The 22,486-nt window shown below is 50.5% G+C and overlaps 5 protein-coding genes across 5 annotated transcripts; 2 read left to right on the top strand and 3 right to left on the bottom strand.

The window, feature by feature from the left end:
- Positions 1 to 4,549: 4,549 nt before the first annotated feature.
- Positions 4,550 to 7,240, bottom strand: COCMIDRAFT_80361 (uncharacterized protein; the record flags this gene model as incomplete). The annotated part of the gene is made up of 1 exon (XM_007684288.1): positions 4,550 to 7,240. The coding sequence occupies one exon, from the start codon at positions 7,238 to 7,240 to the stop codon at positions 4,550 to 4,552; it is 2,691 nt and encodes an 896-aa protein (XP_007682478.1).
- Positions 7,241 to 8,433: 1,193 nt separating this feature from the next.
- COCMIDRAFT_31749 (uncharacterized protein) lies at positions 8,434 to 9,186 on the top strand (the record flags this gene model as incomplete). Its single annotated transcript, XM_007684193.1, has 3 exons — positions 8,434 to 8,697; positions 8,841 to 8,954; positions 9,034 to 9,186. The coding sequence occupies 3 exons, from the start codon at positions 8,434 to 8,436 to the stop codon at positions 9,184 to 9,186; spliced, it is 531 nt and encodes a 176-aa protein (XP_007682383.1).
- Positions 9,187 to 10,233: 1,047 nt separating this feature from the next.
- On the bottom strand, positions 10,234 to 11,670 carry COCMIDRAFT_31748 (uncharacterized protein; the record flags this gene model as incomplete). Its single annotated transcript, XM_007684192.1, has 5 exons — positions 10,234 to 10,251; positions 10,385 to 10,483; positions 10,672 to 10,834; positions 11,249 to 11,460; positions 11,575 to 11,670. The coding sequence occupies 5 exons, from the start codon at positions 11,668 to 11,670 to the stop codon at positions 10,234 to 10,236; spliced, it is 588 nt and encodes a 195-aa protein (XP_007682382.1).
- Positions 11,671 to 16,005: 4,335 nt separating this feature from the next.
- Positions 16,006 to 16,248, top strand: COCMIDRAFT_80269 (uncharacterized protein; the record flags this gene model as incomplete). Its single annotated transcript, XM_007684287.1, has 1 exon — positions 16,006 to 16,248. A coding segment is annotated over one exon (243 nt), but the record flags the coding sequence as incomplete, so codon positions are not given.
- A 2,907-nt stretch (positions 16,249 to 19,155) lies between these two features.
- On the bottom strand, positions 19,156 to 20,638 carry COCMIDRAFT_80007 (glycoside hydrolase family 72 protein; the record flags this gene model as incomplete). The annotated part of the gene is made up of 3 exons (XM_007684286.1): positions 19,156 to 19,753; positions 19,813 to 20,473; positions 20,527 to 20,638. 3 exons carry the CDS (start codon positions 20,636 to 20,638, stop codon positions 19,156 to 19,158), a joined length of 1,371 nt encoding a protein of 456 aa, XP_007682476.1.
- Between the last annotated feature and the right edge of the window lie 1,848 nt (positions 20,639 to 22,486).

Genomic DNA, 22,486 nt, shown 5'->3' with positions numbered 1-22,486 from the left:
TGTATCTCCATGTAAGTAACACTTGACGATGATTACGACACGAATTCTGGATACAATGAGTCCCCGCACAGCAGGATGGCATACTAAGATTACAAGGAAGGCATGAAATGCAGCACGTCGTAGCAGTGTGTGTAAAGCGTATAGCGTATAGCGTTCACCTAGCTCCTCCGCATTTGCTATCTCACCCGAGACATATCGCTCAAGGCAATTCATCCGAGCCGTGCCTATGAACTACCTCGTACGAGCTGTTCCCTGCGAGTCATCCGGGCCGCGCAAATAAACAAAGGGGTGAATGTTTCAGCCATCATAGTCAATACTCTAGTCATCCATACTATGGAAATAAACTGTTGTACATGAAGATTTTGCTAATAACACGCATGATTATGAGAATATGGTTTCTCCAAAAAGTAAACTGATTAGGTGAAATTATAACTCGCTTACGTTGATCAGAACTGTGCATCGAAATCTTACTGGAATTACTGCGCACAATTGGTTGTTGGTCGGAACACTCACCCTACTGTACACAGCGTTTACACTTTCTCACCATCAAAGTTAGAACCCACATGGCACTGGGCGTGCTCCCTGATGGTTGTCAAAGCTGATCATCATCTTGGTATCTGATGTGTTCTTCTAAGCGACGGGGAAGTGCCGTATCTACCAAACTTACTGACTGCTGATCTCGGACTATACGGTGGCAATGTCGGCCATGTCACTGGCACCCAATGCAATTAAACGATCACCATCTCCAGCTACTAGATACGTCAACAGCCTCAAAATGTTCAAGATTACAAAGCTGTCTTAGTAAATTCTTGATCTGGACCATACGATTGGCGTTGCGGATAGACTAGACTACGCAAGCGAATACTTTATATCAACTCCACGTACAAGATTACGTGAGATACGAAAGAGAATTATTTTACTCACAAGCCAAGGCCTAAAACTCAAATCTCAAGAATAGAGGCAAGGTAAAAATAACCACGGCAAAGCAAAACACTGCTTGCTTTTCCCATTGCTTGGCCTCGGCGTGACACTCAAACACACATCCTTCACTCCACATGCATAAGCTTAAAACTCTAATGCTACGTCCGAGTTATGATTACATGTCCGTCGGCCCCGAGGAACGCATATTTTGCACCGATCGATAGTGCGAATCCGCTCACGCACCACACACTTCGTCATCGCTGTCGTTGTCTCAGCCCAACCCGTAGTACGTAGTAAGCGAGATCAACGGCTCGTACCGACAACTCACAGCATCAGCCGCCCAAAGTCACGCACATGCACACACGTAAGGAATAGTATAGTAAGCCTCAGCCTCAATCCACACATACCCCCTTCCTGAAACACAGAACCACGTTCCTTTCGAGCTCACACCTACACTCCTAATACAGTAAGACCCTACCCGTGCCTCTGGGCACGGAAGCCCGCGGTACGAAGAAATACGCATACCACTAGTTTCGAAACTTTTTTTCCTTTCTTTTTCCCCTTCTATCGTAAAGCGCCTGCTGACAATGCGGGATATTTGGCATCACGGATACGCCGCATACGTCCCCCCTTGTCCCCGTCTTCCCAGCAAACGGCGCGCCAACGTCCGTAAGAAACCCATGAAAACGAAGAGGGGATGGGACGGGGAAATTTGACTTGGAATTCGCAAAAAAAAAAGAACACCACCATCGAGAATAATCTTCCAAGCAGGCAGGTTGTGCGCGTCGCGCACTACTTTCCCTTCGCCCTCCCTTGCATACGTACGTACTACATTCCAAAGAACTCCTCCAATACGGGAGAAGAAGGGAAGGAAAGTGGGTACACCGGCGCATACGTTTATTATTTCCCCCTCCCCCCAAATCTCAAATCAACTACTCCAATCAACTATATACCCTATATCACCCCATCTGTTATAAGGAGTTTTACCGACACGATAGTCCAAGTTCTTGTAACGATTGCGCCGAAAACAGGTTCGTTGGCGCTATTGGGTGGGCTCAAAAGGGGTAATCCCTGCCATGTCAACGAACCCGGTTCGGGCTTGGTTTCCTGGGAATTGATTGATTTGGGAACCCACCCACCCCTTCCTTTGGCGGGAACCGTCGAGGGTGTGGGTGTGGGTGTGTGGGCCAGGGCGGGGGGGATTGGATTCAAGCATAAATCGACATTTTTTTGTGTGTGTTTTATTGACCGATTGCACCGAACGGCCGGACCGAGCGGCGCCTTAGAAACGGGGGGAAAGGGCAGGGGGAACATTGGATTTGCGGGCTTGTGCCTGTTCGCGATTCTAAGTAGTAGTGTGGCTTGTTTTCTTTGCCCTTTGATCACCGAATTACCGTAGTAAACAAGGTCATACGGAATGAAGCGGCCACGCTAACATCTCTCGCTATCTCGTTAACAATCGGCCAATTTGTCGAGCTGGGCATTCAAAGAAAAAGATGTGGTGTCATGTGGGTAGTAACAGCAAGGCAAAAAAAAGATACATGGGGGAATAACAGGGAAACCTCTGTTGTATTTCCCTCTCACACCATGCGTACTTAGCCAAGAAAACTAAGGCCAAGTGCATTCGTAAACCCAGCCAGAAACGAAATTACCAATCCCATATTCTTGCTCAAGACAAGCAAACGATGATCAAGTTTTTTCTTTCTCCAAACACAAACGAACCAGTACTCCATCCTGTTTTGTTTAATCTACCTGAGGATACTTACTTACTCACTTAGTTATTTACCCGCTCCGCGAACATCTTAATCTTCCACCGAAAAAATATTCAAAACTAACTCATCTTAACACAGCCACCCCCCCCCCGCCCCCTCCCCCGGTCCTCATTGCGCAACGGGAAGGATGCACCCCCCCCGCCCCCTCCCCCGGTCCTCATTGCGCAACGGGAAGGATGCACAATAATGCAGTCGCATATAGGAAAGAAAGAAAAGAAAATCCACTCATACAAGCGCACATATACATGCACATATGCCGAAACTGTCGGCGGCGGACATTCGGTGTCATCGGCTACGGCGACGGCGGCGGCGGCTCGCTCGGACCTATCACGCATGCAGGATTTCCCATGTCGCACAAATCGGAAACACTGGCCAACGGCTCGTGGGGGGGTTGGGGGGTGGGTTCGGGGGGTTAAGGTGGTGGTTGCGCGGTTTTGCAGCCATCTCTCTCTCTACTATCTGTTTCTCTCTCAGGAAAGAGGGGGAGTTGGGGAGAGAGAGAGAGACTAAGAGTCTGAAACATTAAGCGGACAAAACAAGCTACAAAGAGCACAATAGAAAACAGCTAATCATTTTTTTCTTCTGTTGTCCGAAAAGAATAATGTGTGAAGATTCTGTGTTGACATGAAAAAAACTTCAAGCTAGGTGGGAAGGGGAAAGAGAAAAAGAAAAAAGTAAAGGTAGGGTACCATGTCTCCGATAACTTTCTCTCTCTCTCTTGACGATAATATCCCGGGAATCGCAAGGGGCAACGGGGTATTATCGCTTGTTTTTTTTGGTTCTTTGGTCTCCGAAGTTTGAGATTCGTGGCTCGGTGTTCAAGGGGATAAGGATAGGGTAAAATGGATAGCGGGTGTATGCGGGCGGCAAATAACAAAAGAAAAACGGTTGCGGTAAAACAGAGCGGCAGAGGAAGATTTATCCAGGTTACCGGGTAAGAGAGTGGGGGAAAGGGATGTGTAGAAGATGTGAAACACTCCAAGTACCGTGTATACAATGGATATCCCGGGATGGGGCGGAGGAAAGAGAAGAAGAGAGCCGCAAGTTTAATTTGAGCCAAGGAATTGTATTGTGAAGATTCTTGATTTGATTCTTTTTGGTCTCTTTCGTTCGGCTGCAAATCTCCTTACAAGCCTAGGTTTACAAACATTCGTCTAAACTAGATTTGGCCCTTCTCTTCTGGTCTTTACTTTCCGTGTCAGAAGTACGCTCCCTTCAAAAGTTCCCCCCCACGCAAACTAATATGCACTCTCTGCACATTAACTTGCTGGTTCATCAAAACGATTTATAGAGAGAGTGAGAAGATAGAGAGAAAAACTCTGTTCGTGCCGTTCGATATCCCAATGAGCATTTTGTTGTTGTGGTTGTGGTGGTAAAGGGAATCCGCAATGAAGCAGCATAGCCAAAACCGATGCCCATTTGATACATTTTGTTGGTTGGTTAGATAATTTTTAAGGAAAGTCGAGGGGCGGTGAACATAAACCCGCCACAAAGGAAAAAAAGAAACAAAGGACCAGTCAAAGTATCCATAGATTGTGTCACAGTTCCATGCTCCAAATGCGAACCACAGGATCCCTAGATACCGTTCCCCTCCAATGTTCATACAAAGAAAATATGCCGCAGTCAAGGAAAGTCGAGAAAAGAAACGAAAAAGTCCAGTTCGCGTACGCATGCATCACAGCTGTGTTATGCGCCATTAAATAGTCATTCGCTGGTTTAAACTCCGAGGTCATGCGAGAGGGAAAGGTGGTTGTGTCGAGCTCATTCGAGCGAGGCCATAAAATCGTGGTATCAGGTGACGGTTGCAGTGAAGCAGCCGCATATTGTTGGTTGGGTGAGGGCGAAGACACACGGTTTCAAGATTTGGATGGAGAAGGCTCCCTGGTGTACTGGAAGAACTTCCTCAATCTGCTGCCGATATTCTTCTTCTTCTTTTCTCGAGAAGGCTCGCGGTGTTCTGATTGCGGGCGCTGCTCAATCGAAAGCTTGCTGCGTTCGCTATTCGAGGATGAACTGCCCATCAAACGAGATAGACTCGCAATGCTGGAACGCTTGCGACGTCGAGACTCCATCTCACTGGGATCAGACGACAGAGACGACGTGCGTTCACCGAATCGATGCGGGCTGGCGAGTGGGAAACCGCCCTGCATCGCACTGGTCATCGTTGACCGCGAGGATGTCAAAGAAGGCACCTCTGTAGAAATGCGGACTTCTGGACCGGGCTCGCCAAAGCGAGGAGATGGCATGACAGGGTAATCGGTCATTGAAGAGGTCGCGGTGCCTCTACGCTCAGTATCGAAAATTTGGCTGGACCGATAGTCTGGCGATGAAAAGGACGACGCGATCGTGTCGGGGGTCATCATACTCTGCTGGTGAAGAGGAAGTGTCAAGTTCATGACGGGCTGGCGTTGCTTGGATGTGTCTTCAGCTGTTTGAGCGGTAACGGTGGAATCGGAAGAGTGTGTGAGGGATGACGTTCGGGGCTCCTCGTAGTCTTCTACGACTTGAACAGGTTCAGATTCCTGCGGTGATGGGTCATTGTCCTCGGTGCGGTCATCAGCAGGTGATGTTGCCCGAGGAGACAATGGCTCCGAGGAGTCAACCTTGTGCGCTTTTGGCCTCCTGTTGAGACCAAGTCCGTCCTTGAAGGTCCAATTGATTCCGGGCCCTTCTTGCTTCGAATCGGCTTCCACTACCGAAATCTTGAGCTCTGAAGGGTCTGCAGTAGCGGGCCTCGTCTTGGTCGCTTTTGCAGGGATGGTCAATTCGTCTTCAGGCTCCTCCTCTTCAAAGACATCAGCCATGGGCGAAGTGTTCGCAATGACAGATGATCGGTTCTCAAAGGGCACTAACTCCGGTGCACTTTCTGTCCGTCGATGCGAAGGCGCAATGCCATTGGCACTGTGCATGGCTCGTCGATGGGCTGAAAATCCACGCTGGTTCATGCGGGGGCTAGAGCCGTTGGGAGTGTTGAAGGGTCCAAGCGCGGCATCCAGGTCGATAACCGGGCTCATAATGTCAGAGTCAACGCGTTGCAGTGGGCGAGGTTGCCACGATGCATAGCTGGTGTCTACCGTTATTTGAGCCGCAGGGGTTTCAGTCGGGGACACGATTGTAACAGTCGTATCGTCATCAAAGTTGGGCTCAAAGTCAATTTCCTCTGACTCATCCGACTCGTCACCATCAATGACAGCATTGGGTGGTGGCGTCGGGGAGCGTGCTTTCGATTTCTTGCCGTGCTTTCCCTTGCGAGTGATGATTGAATTTGCCCAAGACTTGACCTTACGGGGTTTGTGGCTGCCCTTGCGGGATGTGGATTTGGGTTTTCCAGAGTCTTTTGAAGACTCGTCGTTCTCAGACATGGGCGAGGGAAGGGTAGCATCGAAGGACTTGGACAGTGCAGGGTCAGATGCGCTGGTAGGAAGAGTCGGAAACGAGCTGTCGGCCTTTTGCGTATCCTTGTGGTGGAAGAGACTTCGTCGCTTAGCCTGTGCTTTGGGGGTGGGAGTGGGAGTGGGAGCAACAGGGGGCGTTAGTGAGACTGCTGAGACGGGTCGTTTGCGCTCAAGAACCTCGCCATTCAGTTTGCCGCTGATGAACTTGTCCAAGACCATGCCCGCCGTGCTGGGTCGATCTTCGTCCTGAACCGTGTTCAGCGTGGGGCGTGCTGCTCGAGGAGGTGCCGGAGCGTTGCCGCTAACAATTGACGAAAGGCTGTTTGCTGCAGAGTGTCCACGGAGAGTAGACAGAGATCCCTCGGAGGAAATGGTCGAGAGCGGACGAATGGTCTCGATTCTATCAGAGAACGTCACTCGCGCTCTGGACGGTGGCCGCGCCGGATCGTCGTCGGACCTGTGATCGCGCAGCGAGGGTTGAGAAATTGACCTGTTGAACTTGTGACCAGGTGCGAACGGGTTGCCTTCAGAGGGTGTGTTGGGTGCGCTGCCAGCTGGTGCTACAGGAGGGCTCATAATTGAGGTCAAGTCATGAGAGGAAACAGCGCCCGAACGACGGTGAGCGTGTCCACGTCGGCCTGGTGGAGGACCTGGGCGTAGTGTTGAGCTGGGTGCAGGAAGAACGTCCTCGCCCTTGGTAGGGCTGCTGCTTTTCAATGCGGTGCCTCCAGGCCGGATGTCACCGCCAATGAATTCGCTTCCTCCCCGTTTGTGCCCATGAGACGGCTTCGAGGGCGATATTGGCACACCCAGAGTGTTGGGTGACACTGGTGGTGAGGGTTCTTTGGCGGGCTTTGGTGTTCCTGCGGGATTGAAGGAAAAGTCTGGCAGGGCATTGATTGATTTTTGCCTGTGGTGTGGCATCGACCCTCTACGGCCGGACGGGTAGGCTTGCAGTGACATTGGTCGCGAGTTTGCTGGGGCGGGAGATGAGGAGACGGCTTCTGGGTCTCGCATGGGAAACGAGAACTCTGGGTTAGGAAGAAGCTCAATGGGCCCAGCATTTGATTGATGTCGACGCTGGTACAGGGGCGCGCCAATGCCAGACTGCGACTTTGTAGCGCGGTGTCGTGGCATCGCTGTTTGAGCCATGGCGAGGCGATTAGCTGGCCTTGGTGGCGCAGAGAGGTGTGGTAATGAGGCTGGACAAAACTAGAGCAGGTGTCGCCAACGGACGCGCAGGACGGTGGTTGGTCTGCAGGTGAGACTGGGAGCGCGGGATGCGGAGACAGGGCGGAGGATGCAGCAGGGCGCAGCGTGGTTGGGCAACGAGAGAGCCAGAGGTGCTACAGGCGCGGACACAATGGGCGTGAGACGAAACAAGCGCTCTGGCGGTACAAGAGCGGGCGCGATTACTACTGACGCGAGAGGATCAGCACAGGCAGCAAGTAGATTGCAGGGCGATGTGCAACGTGACGCGAGGACGATGGGTGGTCGAGGCGGGTGCGTACAAGATGGCGGTATTGGTGTGGGTTTGGTGTTGAGAGCGAGTCTGGTTGGTGGACCGAGTGAAGCCAGTACACCCAAGAAGAAGAATTAAGGAACGACGAGCAAGGGAAAAGGAGCGGACAGATGCCTAGAGTCGTCTCGGGGAGGGTGAGTAGCGACAATGGGCTCCAGAGGGGGGAGAGAGTTCGGGGGGTGCGGCGAGGATGGCGGGGGAGGAGAGGTGTTGACGGTGAATAGGCGGAGTGGGCGAGAGACGGGCACCTGGGCAACCCATCTCTTTTGTCGGTGGTTCCTGCCTAGTGCAGCGCAGGCAGGCAAGGGCAGGCAGGTCAGGGGCCGTGCGCAGGGTGACAGGGATCAGGGATCCCATGCCACCTGCTCGTCTCTCGTCTCCGTCTCCTCCTCATTTCGCGCTGGCCTGCGTGCCTGCCCGGCCTGCTTGTCCTGCCTGTCCTGCCTCTTCCTGCCTGCCTGCCTGCCAGCCAGCCAGCCCGCCCGCTGCCCACCACGCCCGCTTGCTTTTTCTCCCTTGCACACCACCCACTCACGGCTGCATGCACCATGTTGCCCTTGCACTTGCACTTGCACCCTAGTCGCTCACTACTCGATGCGGCGCGGGGTGGTGGTAGTGGTGGTGGTGGAGGTGGTAATACTGGGTGCTGCTGCTGCTGCTGCTGCTCCATCATCCCATCATCCCACGCCTCCACACCTCTACTTGGTATTATATAGCACTGTACATAGATAGGTATGTATCTCCAAGTAGATGTAGACGCATCGCCCTCGTTGTGCACACGTCTCCGTCTGTGCTTGTGCCTGTGCCTGAACATGGCTCCCCCATGGCTCCCCATGCTCGTTACAGGCCCCCCTCTGGCGCACATCATGGCCAGCAAGCCAGGCAAGCCGTCGAGGGAGCAGTTCGTCTCGGCGAGCCAATGCCAGGCTGCGGCTGGCTAGAGCGGCTTTGGGGCTGGCCTAGCTTCGTCATGGCGGTTTGGCTGCTGCGTCACTTGACTGGACAGCCGGCTGCCCTGCTATACCGCCAGGAACGGGCATTAATTGGCACTGGCACTGGCTCGTCTGCCGAACCACTCCCTCTTGTCGTTGGATTTGCATTCGTCCTTGTAGCAGTTGCATGCGGCTCCCTCAACGTCTGACCGCTGCTCCGGTGCGTGCGAAACATGGTCCTGTCGCCGCCTGGCCATCATCTCCTTCACCGTCTTGGCTGCATGTCGCAACCTACAAGCCTTGCCACCTCTCTCCTCATCGCCCCGCTGCTAGCAGTCGGACAGCGCGGCTACGTGCCAAATCACAGCCAAGCTATGCCCGTTTTACCGCTGTCACCTCCACGTCCAACGTCGTGACGCTCCGTCCTGCCCTGCCCTGCCCTGCCCCGTCCTGCCATCCGACACCCCCCAAGGCCCCTTCCCGGTTTCCAGAGCAATACCCTCCCTTCGCTGCCCGCCTCGAGACATGAAGATGGACACGGCCTGTTTCATCCTACCCGTTCGCAGTGGGGGGTTGCTCGCTGCCCGGGATGGACAGCCAAGCACGGATTCGATATGCAGCTCGGACAGACTACGCTCGTTTGATGCCCACACTAGCCAGGGGCACTGACGCCTCGCCATCTTGCTATCCCCCTTGCATCCACGACCTGAGCCTGTGCTCGCCACCCATAAATAGTCGTCGTAGACGAAATGCGGAGAAGTGGGATGACACGACGGCACCAAGAAGCAAGCATTGTTTTGTTTATCATCTCACCTCACCCACCGCCTGGTCTCTCCGCGAGGCTGGTTGCTGGTCCGTCATCCCACATAACATCCAGCCTCCCCGACTACCACGACACACACACACATACACTGCACCGCACTGCCCTTCTCCCCCAGGCCGAGGATGCATCCCGACTCACTCCTGTTGCGCACCCGTTTTGGTCCAATCTGGTGGGGTGCGTATGCAGAGATAAAGGAGCACACACACACAGTACATAGAGTACACCCTTGATGCGGCAATGCTGTGCACATTGATCCTCACTAAGTACATTACTGATATCGCTTGCGCTGCATCTTGGCAACGCCTCAAGCCGGACAAGCACCCGTGTTTTGAGCCGTCTCAATGGATGGCCACCGCAGCCTGGTGTTCGTGAAATGTCTACTTACTAGTTTCCGCTTCTACCATCTTATTTTTTTTCTTCTCCAATAGCTGCAAAATTTGCTCGGCCGTCTAGGAAGTCAGGGTCAGGGCAAGGCGGTCAAGGCTAGCATGTCCCTGCATGCGCAATTGCAGCACGCATTTCGTCGCGCACACACACACATACACACACACCTGCATGTACACACGCGCACACACAACACGCAACCCAATTCAACTCTTGGCTGCTTCTGTTCATATACATACTCTTTGCACGCCAATGCCTATGCGCTGCCATGCGCGCGCTCCAGGTTCGTGTGCTCGCAGGATGGGTTCGGTCTCGCACCAGGACCATGCTCCTATTTGGTTTATTGGCTCCGACGTCATGAACATGGACTACCATGTCTCCCGCTCTCTGCATCATCTGAATGATCTCCAGGGTCTATCTATTCTCGACATGCCTATACACCTGTCATGGGCTGAAAAACAGGTTCCGCAAAATTTGTCCATCTTCATTTCTTGCGATCCACCTGTCGCTGGTGTCATCATCTTCTTGCCCCAAAAAAAACATGTTTTGCCAAGCATACTCGGAGTGTGCGGCTTTTGGTGCTCGCCCGAGAAGGCGGGCGCTCAAATGAGCGTCGCAGCCAAACCTATACGCACTGTTCCGTCTGGCGCTGGTAATACGATCTGTGGAGCACAATGCACGCAACGGCGTCCCTTGTAGCTTCCATTGCCTCCACGGATCTGCGCCAGCACAATCTACGTAGCGTTAACGTGTTTTTTTTTCTGCTTTGACCAGCGGTGAAGAGAGCAGAAAAAATTGTGCGCGGCAGATACCATGCCTATTCCTCTAATTGCGAATGAGGCTGCCAAGCAGTATGTTGCTGCGGGACAGGCTATAGATACCTTCAGGACTTACCGTGTCCTCTTGCAAAGCTCAGACTTACGCATTCGCACGCGAGTACATACTTATTGGTACTGCACCGCCACGGTGCTTCTCCACATGTCGCAAATCTCTCCACGGCAACTGTTTGGTCGACATCTGCCGACCTCCCGTCTACCTGCATCTCAAATCTTCCGCTGATACCCGTTAATATTGCGTATCTGTACCTGAGCAGTCGATGGGCATATGTACGTATACACATGTTATGACTTTTAACGAGGCACATTCGCCAACCCTCGCTCAGGGGCGATACGTCACCCCTCCTGAATGACCGACCAAGGAACGAGACGTCGGCATGTAGACGGCCCTGTCGGCGAAAGCTGGTAATACTTGATGTATCATGTATTATCAGCAAGGTTCCAAGGTAACACGATTGCACAAATTACGAATCTCGTTTCATCTGTGTTTTGATGCTGGATGAACGACGAGATTGCCAATTTCCGGCTTCTATTTTCCCTATTGCCGAATAGGGGATGCGCCACGAACAATTCGATAACTCTGGCCAATAGCAGGCACGTAGCCACTGGCTGCGCCTTACTTGCTTGCTCTCAGACCACCTCACCATGGTTTACCCACATCACGGGCAAGCACTGGATCCGAGCACGGCGATTTTTGTTTTTGTTGCCTTGTTTTCTTCTTTACCATCATCATCGTCATTGTTGTTCGCGTCGTCGTCGTCGTCGTCGCCGTCGTCTTCTTCGTTGTCATGGCTCCAGGACTCGGCGCCGGCTTGACGTGGCAACAACGTGGGTGTTGTGAGCGAATTTTTGGGAGATTGCGCTGCTAGGTGGGCCTGGTAATTTGCTTTACCAATCCGCGTTATGAACACACCAATACGTACACTCATTCTCTCTGCAACCATTCACCACCTAGAAAGCGTACTGTCGAGACCCGCAGAGCCGCATACCCAAGTTACGGACAGCCAACCACGCTTCGTCCCAACAAAAACTACCTTTCCAAGTTCGGAGCCAGTGAGATATTCTGCCAGCGCACTATCAACCATGGTTCGTTGTCATGTGCCTGCTGCTCACCTACTCCAAGGTCTAGGCCATCTTTTCTCCGGACGAACCAGAGGTGTCTACCCCACACCCAGGCACCGCTCCTGAAACTATGGCTGTATGCGTCTTGTCTCGCCAGCTCCAGACTCGCCAAGAAAGAAAAAAAGAACAGCTTCGGTACCTGGACTTGTGGATCGACGATAGTGCCTGACTTCTTTTGCTGATGGCTTGTTCTTAGACCAAAGGCACGAGCAGCTGTTTCTACAAAATCTCGATCAAACATGACGAGCATCATGTCGGCACTTGTGTTGAGACGTCTGCTAATTTCCTCGCTCCAATAGGGCAAATATAGAAAGTACTGCGACGACTCGAGTTCTTGGTGTCGGTGACGCGGCTCGCGAAACCATCACCAGACGTGCTCTTACTCTGGAATTCCACTTTATCCGAGTTACGGGCTGGCAGTTAGCTAGGTGACGCCACAGAGCGCCATCACACACCGGAGCGTCCGTCGCATCCTGCTACTTCTCCTTTGAATTACTCGATTGGTTGAATTCAATTCCAGGCGTGGCTGAGCCGAGGCCTGATGCTCCCACCTTGGCGACGACCTGGAACGTGAAGCCGTAGACGCTCTAGCCATCACTCAGCTTTCATGACTAGCCCTCATGCGTCGTGCCGGGAGATACTTGCCAGATCTGTCGATGGACTCTGCTTACTTAACATCATATCTCGAGGACTACCATAATGTTTCCATTGCTTCAACCTTTGTTGATGAGCGACATGCAAACTGCAATCCGCATCTCACAAAGCGGCGCGGTCGCGGTTGGTCATCGGATCCTTACCACCAATCCTCCAATCAAGGCCAATGATCGACAGACCCAACGAGAAACCAAGCCTTTGATAGACAAAGGCCTCCAGCTGTGAGGACCATGGGCACTTTTGGGTGCGCAATAAATGCCTGGCTTGGAATAGTCATACAGACACTACAAATGCATGGTGGTGGCCGACTCACACCTATTGCGTTTCCCCGGTGAAAGTGCAGTCGTGCTAAACTTGCACAGGACAGAAATAAGCTCATTCGATGCAGAAATCGCTGACAACTCACATGAATCGTAAAGTCAGTAGCTAAAAGCCTACGTGCGTATGTCGACTTGTCACGCCATGACACTCGTCAAGTGTTTCCAATGGCGATCAAACCGTCTGGCACCCATCAAGCCATCTCATCATCATCGCTACTGAGGATCAGCGATCAGCCAGCAGCCCTGTGACCCAGCAAACTCTATTGCTATCGATAGGAATCAGCTCATAGCCGGACTCTACGTAAATTTCCACTATGGTTGCCGGTTCAGAGGCAGTGCGTGTTCGCGCATCGCAGTTCTCGGCTCCAAGCGGAGACGCCACCAACCGCTGTAGTAGAGATGGTAATTGCCGTGGCAAGCTGATGCACCCAACTAAGCGAAGAGAGTAGTGGCGCTTTGCGGATGTAGCGGCGTCTATAGCTTGGTGGTGGAAGGCGCTAATGCAACTGTGTAACAATCGACTGTTCTGTCTCAGCTGGCACTCGCGGGGTCATTGTAAGCCCAGTTGGTCAGCAACACGTGTGTATTGCATGTAGGTGGAGTGACTTATGCTGACTATCGAACTAATACCAAAAGAAACACGATGATTGTGCCATGGATGAGGGGTGAAGGGGGGGTATACGAACCGATCTTTGGTACGGATTAGTCAAAACAATGGTGGGTTTGATAACGGCGCTGCATACGAGGCTATGGTGCTCCGGTTGCACTCACACGTGAAAGAGAAACATGTGCATGAATCAGACAAAGATACGAGGCGGCTATGTAGTGGAGAACTATTCACGGTCTCTATTTCTGACTTTTGACATGGAAATGCTTGGAGATGATGTTATGTTTAGTATTTCTAGTATAACCCCTTGTCTAAAGTTTCAAGTCCTATACCTATAAGGTGACATCACTATTGAAACTACGTCTTGGTATTCTTAGTCTTCTATTTCTTGCTAAATGCATAATTTTCAGTGTCACATAGACGAGAAAGAGCTCGTTTATAGAAAGCATGATTTGTAGACCGGAGCTTCGTCGCCAACATGGCAACCAATGCAAGTATACAGGGAGCATGCTAGATAATTGCAAAACCTGTTGATTAATGATGTATTGAGTTTTTATGAAAAGAACAAAGGTCAAACTCACAATCGATGGGGGGTTGGGTATCGTCCCTTAGTATAGACTATTTGTTGGTCGTTGACATGGGACTACACAATAACATAGCCAGATCCTAAATTATGGGCTTAGACTTTACTCATCGGCAACGAACTATTTGACCATAATCATGTGAAAGATTTTGAATCAATAGCGTGCAATAATACATGGTCAGATTCTGAACACGAATAGCAACTTGTCGTTTGATAACAGTTGCAAAATCTTATGTCGAGAATTCCAAAATCCAACTGACACTAAGTTTTTTGATATAACAGCGGATCTTGGTTTAGTGTTCATTGAATGTACATTTCCACACAGACGTTGTCATGTTGGTTACTTAGGACAATGAAGACGATCTGACTATTCCATATACGGACTAGCGTGATCTTGCGGCGCAAGTTGGCATCATCGGGGGTCCTGTAGACACAAGCTCCCCCACATTCAGTTATCGAGCTTCGTGGCCACTTACAGACCGTTCTACTAGCAGACCGTATCCTCTGCACAAAATGGCGGACGAAGAAAAGGAAAAGGCCGAGAAGATGGCGGCGGCGAAGAAGCGCGTATGTACTCCTCTTGTGTGAACTTGGTGCTTTTGAGAGGTAGTGCTTCTTGGCTATATAGTCACTAAGCGTGATGTACCCAATGCAGTAGATACACTAATATTGCTACTATGTTAAATGTCAGATACTAATCATTGGCTACTAGTATGAACAATTGAAGAAGCAAAAAGCGAAGAAAGGCGGAAAGAAGAAGGAGGACAAGACTGAAACTCCCGCCGAAGCCGAAGCCGAAGCGTCGACCGAAGCCGCGAATACCGAGGAGAAGTCTGAAGAGACAACCGAGCAAGTTGCACCAGAACCTGTAGAGGCTACCAGTGTACCTCCGCCTCCAGCCGAGGACGAGGACGAGGACGAGGAGCCCTCAGAATTGCCCAAGCAGCCGCACGGTCGCAAGCCTTCGGTCGCTATAGAGTCGCGACAACGGTCAGAATCGTTCTATCGTTCAGGGGCTGCTGGGCCTTTGTCGCCCGGAGTCGGAGTCACAAGTGAGGTTTACCGAGAACAAGCACAGAAGATTGAAGAGCTAGAGAAGGAAAATAAAAGACTAGCAAGTGAAGTTGAGGAGAATGAGAGACGGTGGAAGAAAGGCGAAGAGGAGCTAGAGGAACTTCGAGAGAGCAGAGGGGATGCTGCGCTTGCAGTTGAGAAGGGCAAGGAGGCTGACGCACTGGTACGTGTTTATGGTGTTTACAATTTTTTTAGGGGCAATCCTGACCTGTCATGCAGAGAGCGGAAGTCGAGTCGCTCAAGAGACAGCTTTCTCAAGCACAATCACAAAGCAACAAATCTACACGCCGCACAGCAACCGCATCTCCAAGCCAGAGCGCATCAATTGACGACCTGAATGCACAAGTTGCTTCCAAGTCTGCAACTATTGAGTCGCTTGAACTTGAAATTTCAAATCTCAACAGGCAATTGTCAGAACAAACAAACAAGAACAACGAGCTCCAATCGAAGATTACAAGTCTTGAAAGCGCAGTGGAGAAGGCAGAGCAGGAGGCTAGTTCGACAAAGACGGAATTACAAGAGTTGAAGGCGAGCTTGGATAAGGCTGGTGATCAGGCAGAGAAGGATGGATCGGACCGCGACTCTGCGCAGACTCGTATTGCGCAGCTAGAGGCTGAGCTGGGCACTGCTAACCGCAAGGCATCAGACTCGGTCTCACGCGCTGAGTTGTTAGAGAAGAAGATTGAAACTCTGACACAACTACATCGTGACAACGACACACGAAACCAGGCACGCCTCCAAGAACACAAGAAGGTCGAGCGCGAAGCCGCCGAGTTAAGAACCCGCATAACGGGTCTCAGCAACGAAAACGCCCGTCTCCGCGAAGCCGAGCAGCGCCGTCGAAAAGCCGATCTGGGCTCCATCGAAGACTCGAGCGTGCAAGAACTCCTAGATGAAGAACGCGACCGCCTCCTCGCCAAAGTCCGCGAACTAGAAGAAGAAAACTTCGAGCTCCGGCGCGGCGTATGGCGCGATCGCCGCCGCGACATGCAACCCTCGATCGACGATCAAGCCGACCCTAACAACAACTTCGACGACATCGACCTCTCCGGCGCCCCTTCTTCCTCCCGCCACCACCAACCCCCACCCACCAACCGCACCCACTCCTCCTTCCAAGACGTCATCCAATCCGGCATCTCAGCCTTCACGGGCCAAACCCCCGCTCACCACCGCCGCAGCGACGCAGCCAACAAGCCCAAGCCGCGCCAAGAGAGTCTGGGTAGCCTGGATGAGTTTGAGATTGACGAGGATGCGTTTAGGCGCGCGCAAGAGGAGGAGGCGAAGAACAGACTTGAGCGTGTGAGGGAGGTTAAGAGGGGGCTGGTGCAGTATAAAGGGTGGAGAATGGATCTTGTCGATTTACGTGTAGGGATGGGGGGTGTTTTTGAAATATAAGTAGTCTATATGATATATATATATAAATGCTATGCCATGCTTTAGCTGTATACTATATAAGTTTTTGATTGTGCGGTATAGTGATTGTATCTCTCTATCTCCCTCTTTCTCATAGTTGTGCTACTTTTTGTCAATACAACCACGTGAAAAGTTGAAGTCACTTGCGTTTCGTAAAGTCCTAACACTGGACTTGATTTGCCTTGTCTTGTCTTGTCTGTCACACGTCTCAGGTATGTATTGACACCAAGGGTATATACCATCCCCCCCTTCCCCCTCTTCTCCTCCCAAGAAAGTGACATTTCTTCTCCGCGTCAGCACTAGAGTCTCAGACTTACTTCCCCTTCTTCCTCTCCTTCTTCCTCTTCTCCTTCTTTCCATTAGCGAATGCGGCTTTACCCTTCTATTCATAGCTACAACACACTACCGAAGAGCCGTCCGAACCCACCACCCTCGTCGTCGTCGTCGTCGTCGTCGCCGCTGCCGCCACCGCACTTGGAGAAACCGTCCATTGCACCATGAACAATTTTTCCTAGCCCCAAGTGACTTTTTTTTTTCCATCCCCCAAACACGTTCTCGCCAAAAAAAAATCGGCGTCTGATGGATAGATAGCTAGCCGGGACCAAAAAAAAAATAAAAAATAAAAAAATCAGTCGATCGATCATTTAGCCAAGGCTAGCTTTGTATGTACTGTGTATGGGGACTAGTGGTTAGTTATATTTTTCTTTTTCTGTGTTGATGTTAGTTAGTACGTATAACCATGATCCATTTAAAAAAGATGGAAGAGAGAGAGAGAGGTTCTTGAAACATTGGGTCTTTGCTTTTGCTTTTGCTTTCCTTTTTTTTCTTCCCTACATATCTTGGGTTGTGTCTCTCTTACTCGGGGGTTTGTAACTTGAACACCAACCCCACGGTAGTAGTAGTAGTAGTAGTAGTAGTAGTAGTAGTAGTAGTAGTTATCGCGACAAATGTTTGACTTGTACTATATAAGTGGGCTAGCCGGTGACAAACATAAAAGTTTAATTTTTTTCTTTAGTGGATATGTGTTGAGTAACTCTAATTAATGGGGCTTTTTTTTTCATCATAATAATTGAATGTTATGGTTCTATTAAGAATTAGCTTACTTATATGAAGTATATTTTAAATATATATATACTCCGAATACCATAAATACTACTAGAAAAGCCCTCTAGTTTTACGTTACTTGATAGTTATACTATTGATTGATTAGAAAAATCCTTTTATTCTATTCGCTTACATCGCACGTAATCTAACCTTATCATGTACATTCACTCTTATCTTACTATATTGCTATCTACGTCGTCGCTTGTTGCAGCAGGATGCTCTCTATGTCCTTTCTTTAGGTAGGTTAAAACTTGCAGTGCTTCCTGGCTAAAAAGAAAAAAAAAGGTTTCCCCCTTGGCTATTCTGATAGTTTATTCATATACACAACTAACCATTCGGGTAGTGGAAGATGTACTGCAGACGACGACTCGGGATGTAGAAAGGGCGAAGTGAAATATCAATGGGTTGCTGCACAAAATTACTGTTGCCGCGAGCCGGGATTCGAAAAGGTTCAGTGTTGGAGCGTTTGCTAAACTAATCTTAGTAGCTAAGCATTCTTCTTCCTAATATATATTTATTACTTAGCCTTATGTTTCTCTACATTGCGTATGTATTTATTATATAGCTGCTGAGATTTATCTCTAAGGTGAGATTTATTACAAGACTAGATGTTGATAGTATGGCTTAAGTAGTGGCAATATTAAACCGCTAGTATTGAGAACTCGAAGAGTTTGTTTCGCGGATAAGAAGTAGGGTGTTGTGAACGATAGAACTAAGTATAGCGACGGCGGCGGTCAAGGTCGTGTTACAATAGTTAGGCTAAGAATCCAACATCCGTTCTTACGTGCCGGGACACACCGTGTAACGGGACATATTTTCTTTCGGGTGCCCAGATTATCACGTCTATCTCTGCGGAGCGGGAAACCTTATAGTGCCGGGACCAGCTAATTAACTCGCATAAATTCTAGACTCCTTCCTTAGATGAGTAAGCTGACTAGCTAGTCCTGGCACATAGGGTGTCCCGTTACGCAGAGATAGACGTTACTCCGCATGCTGGAGGGCAAGAGACACCGTCACTTCCCAACTTCTCCTCAATTGCCGTTTGCTGTTAGCATGCTAGTGACCGGATACGCTACTGTAGTACGTCCTATTTATACTAGTAGTTATCCGCATACTATAACGTGTTCCACCAGGATGTGGCCCACACCAGTAAGCGGTCCACCCCGCCCAACTTGACCCGACACTCTTCACATCAACAACTATGGCGCCACCAAAACACTTTCTGTTGTCTTAAAAAGAAGGAAGATTTCTTCTAGTATCTCGTGCACTTTGAGATAAACGCGTTACTAGTTAGCGCTAAGCTGCCTTACTATATGATACCCTACCATCCTACTGCATGACTAAAAGGGGAAGAGACTAAGGTGTGTAAATTCGGCCTAACGTTATGATAAACATGAAGGATGGCCATGTATTTCTGGGAAAATTAAGCATACGAACAAAGGATATGAATTTTTCACGTCTAAACTGCCTAGATAACTAAAGAAATACTTCAAAAAAACGTTGCCCGCACTGGGTCGTTGCACTACATTGATCCACTCGCCATTTCTTTACAAGAAAACGGGTCTGGACGATGAAATAATCTAGGAGATCGCGTGCGCCAAAAAAAGTGTAGTAGTAAAAAAGACATTTAGTTTTGATATAAGTAACCCCCCCGCTTGAGAAAAGGTCCGGAGAATGCGATGTGATAAATAGCTTACAAGACAAGCGCACCACCGAAAAGCGAAGAAGCAAGTACAACCGCACCACACACAATGGGCGCAAGACTGAAGCTCATAGGACGCACGTTAGCAGCCGCACCAGCAGATTTGGTAGGAGAGGCGGTAGAGGTAGGCGTCTTTCCACCAGAGGTAACAGCACCGGCACCGGCATCACCAATATCCGTGGTGGAAGAACCGGCATCCTGAGATCCGTCACCCTTGAGACCAGGACCAGCACCAGCGCCCTTGTCAAAGTAATCCTTGGCACCATCAGGCAGGCTGGGCAACTCGTTGCTCTTGAGCGTGACATCCCAGGTCTTGGACTGTGGGGGGCACTGCGATGCCTGGCCGTTGGAGAGGTAGCCGCCGTCGCCGGTGGGGTTGGGGGTACCCGCGAAGGCGGACTTGAGGGCAGTGAAGTCGGGGAGTTCATTGACAGAGTTGCCATCGATCTCGACGAGGCCGTATTTGGACTCTTCTTGCGAGTACTCGTAGACGAGACCACCGCTGTAGCACTTGGTCATCTTGGGGTCGTAGAGAGCCTTTACTTCTTCGAATTTGCGCGTGTTGGTGTTGCAGCCGTACTCGGACAGGCTTTTGTGGTGTTAGAAATATTGGTTTTGTTTGTTTTGTTGAACAGACGCGGGACTTACAAAATAGGGATGCTGTAGTTGGAAAACTTCTCCACTTTGATGTTCCAGCCAGATGTGTTGTAGGAAGAGGGATCGCACCAGGAGTAGTCGTTGAAGCCGAAGAAGTCGCTGCGGATAGCGTCGTCGCCGCAGTTCATGTAGTCGGCCATCTCGTAGCGGTTAGACTCGACATCGGCGGCGGAGTAGCCGACGGGGACCTTGCGGAGACCACGGGCGTTCATGTACGACTTGAGGTCGCGAGTGACGGCCTTGACGTAAGGAGCGCAGTTGGTGGTCTTGTCATCGTTGATGACTTCGTTGCCAGAGAAGAACAACAGAGTGTTGTCGTACTTGGAGAACATCTCGACGGTAGCGAACAAGCTCTGAAGGTAGACCTTGTTGTATGACTTCTGGGGGTTTGCACGGTTGATCGAGTACTTGGGGGTGTTGACGTCGAGAGCCAGGTAGATGCCGGCATCGGCGAGGAGACCCATGCAGGTGTCGTGGTTAGCACTGTTGTCAACAGTGTAGACACGGACAGTGTTGATGCCGAGCTCCTTGAACTTGGAGATGTCACGCTTGCAGCCATCCTCATCGGCAATGGGGTCCTTTGCGTCGGATGCGCCGCCGGGCTGGTAGTCAACACCACGGATGTAGAAGCGCTCGTTACCGGCCCAGAAAGCTGGCTTCAGTCAGCAACCGCAGCGATAGGTCAATTCACAAAGAACAATATACCATTTCCCTTGACCGTCACTGGGGTGATCTTGGAATTGGAAGCACGCTTCTGCTCTGCCGGCTTGGCAGCAGCAGTAGCCGCTAGAGCGACTGCAAAGATGTAGGTCTTCATGATGCTAGATGTGTAGCGGATGATGCGGATTACGAATCGTCGTTCAGTTCAGGAGAGAAAGCAAGCGAGTGCGGAGGACGAGGAAAGCGTAGTCGGGGAGACAGCGAGTGAAGCAACTCCCGTATAAAACGAGTGTACGAAGTTGCAATGGAAATTAGGTGAAAGTGAAAAGGGAAGAAAAAAAGAGGTGGCTGTAGCTAGAGAGAAAGCGACCGCCGCAATGAAGGGTTATCAATGAACCAGGACGGGGGGTGGGACAAGTCCGCAAACAAGATTAATACCGCTGGCGCCGGCCCCAGACAATGACAGACACAGAAAGGCGACGCGTCCAATTTTAGCGGGACATACGTCTGGCCCCGCTGATTGGCCACACGGGCCCGTTACAGAAAACGCCAACCCCTGACTAAGGCGCCAAGATTCACTCAAGCGCAGACTAGGGCCCCCGGTAAGCTCTTCCAAGCCGTGGCAACGATGCTTGGATCGACTGCCCGCCATCCTGCCTACTCTGATCCAAAAAGAAAAGAGTGGGAACGAGGACACGCGTTGGCACATCAATCACTTCTCTGCGTATCGTCAATTGTCGCCTCCCCACCCTTCTTTGTTGTTGCAACGGCCGATCGGAATACACCATGCAGGCATTACCCCCCCTTGCATCGTCATCACCCTACCTGGCGCCGTGTCCGCCCTGGGCCCGAGATTAGCTTTCCCGAGAAAAACAAGACGGGAAGGCTTGTTAGCAGCATTCTTCTGCACGAATGCAGCGGGATATGATGACATCTTTCCGCGATAACTATGAAAATTACCTGCATGGAATCATGCCACTGGGGCGTGGAGCACCTATTTTTTTTGCCTGCTGTAGGAAGGTGCCAAAACACCACCGATGCTTGGTTTCAGCTTCCATACATCCTGGTCCACTTTTGTTGCTGATCGAATGATGCTTAGTGGCTCTCGTGAAGCGGTGCCTTTCGTCATCGTGTTTTATTTGAAGCCGCGTTGAGCGTCCCTGACTATCCGTATTTTAAACTATGGGGTTGGTGGTTACGAGTTGTGTGATGCGAGATGCGGCACTTCTGCACATGGTAAGGTAAGGTACACGTGCACACGGCCCTTTTCGCATCTGGATAGGGTTTTCCAAATACCGCCATAACCTACTGTGTACGTACATGGTTGCACATCTCTACGTTGGGTTTTTGCGCTAGGAAAGACTGCTGCCGAATATTTCGCCTTTTGGTCATGCATCACCTTTAGTACGCATAGAAGATCACGCCCGTACCAACCACCAGCCCGATCCAATCTTTCTCATGCAACACTACCATCGACAATCCCACACCGTATCCCACAATCCTACCAAAAGCACACAGCCACACGACACTACCCCCCAAAAAACCACAGCTTCCACACACCATCTTGCCACCGCCAAACCCCAAGCGCCCCAAAAATAGCCATTCGTTCCCCAACTACTTCTAGAACTGCCACTAAAATAGGATAAGCGCCACCTCGTGTATTTCTACCACACTATTGCCATGCAACTATCGCCATCGCACCCATCAGTCAGCCTCGTAATCGTGTGCTTAGAATATTTCGCCTTTTCGCTTTGCCTCTAATCCTCTAGCCTTTTGTTGCGAGAGAGAGAGAGAGAGAGAGAGAGAGAGAATATGCACTCAAATTTGCCTAATGCAATTGTCATCGATAAAATGAATGCGTCATATATCATGCTGGATCTTTTTCTCTATTCCCAATCACGAGTAATTCAACGTGCTGCTCCTAGATTACCCCCACAAGTCGCACCTCTCTTGTTTGCTGTGTAGCAAACAATGGAATGTAGCAGCGTCATCATCTCAAAAATTA

This window comes from Bipolaris oryzae, assembly GCF_000523455.1.
Source record: "Bipolaris oryzae ATCC 44560 unplaced genomic scaffold scaffold_1, whole genome shotgun sequence".
In the NCBI taxonomy this organism is placed as follows: Eukaryota; Fungi; Ascomycota; class Dothideomycetes; order Pleosporales; family Pleosporaceae; genus Bipolaris; species Bipolaris oryzae.
Note: the sequence above shows the minus strand (reverse complement) of the source record. Positions and strands in the feature narration are given on the sequence as shown.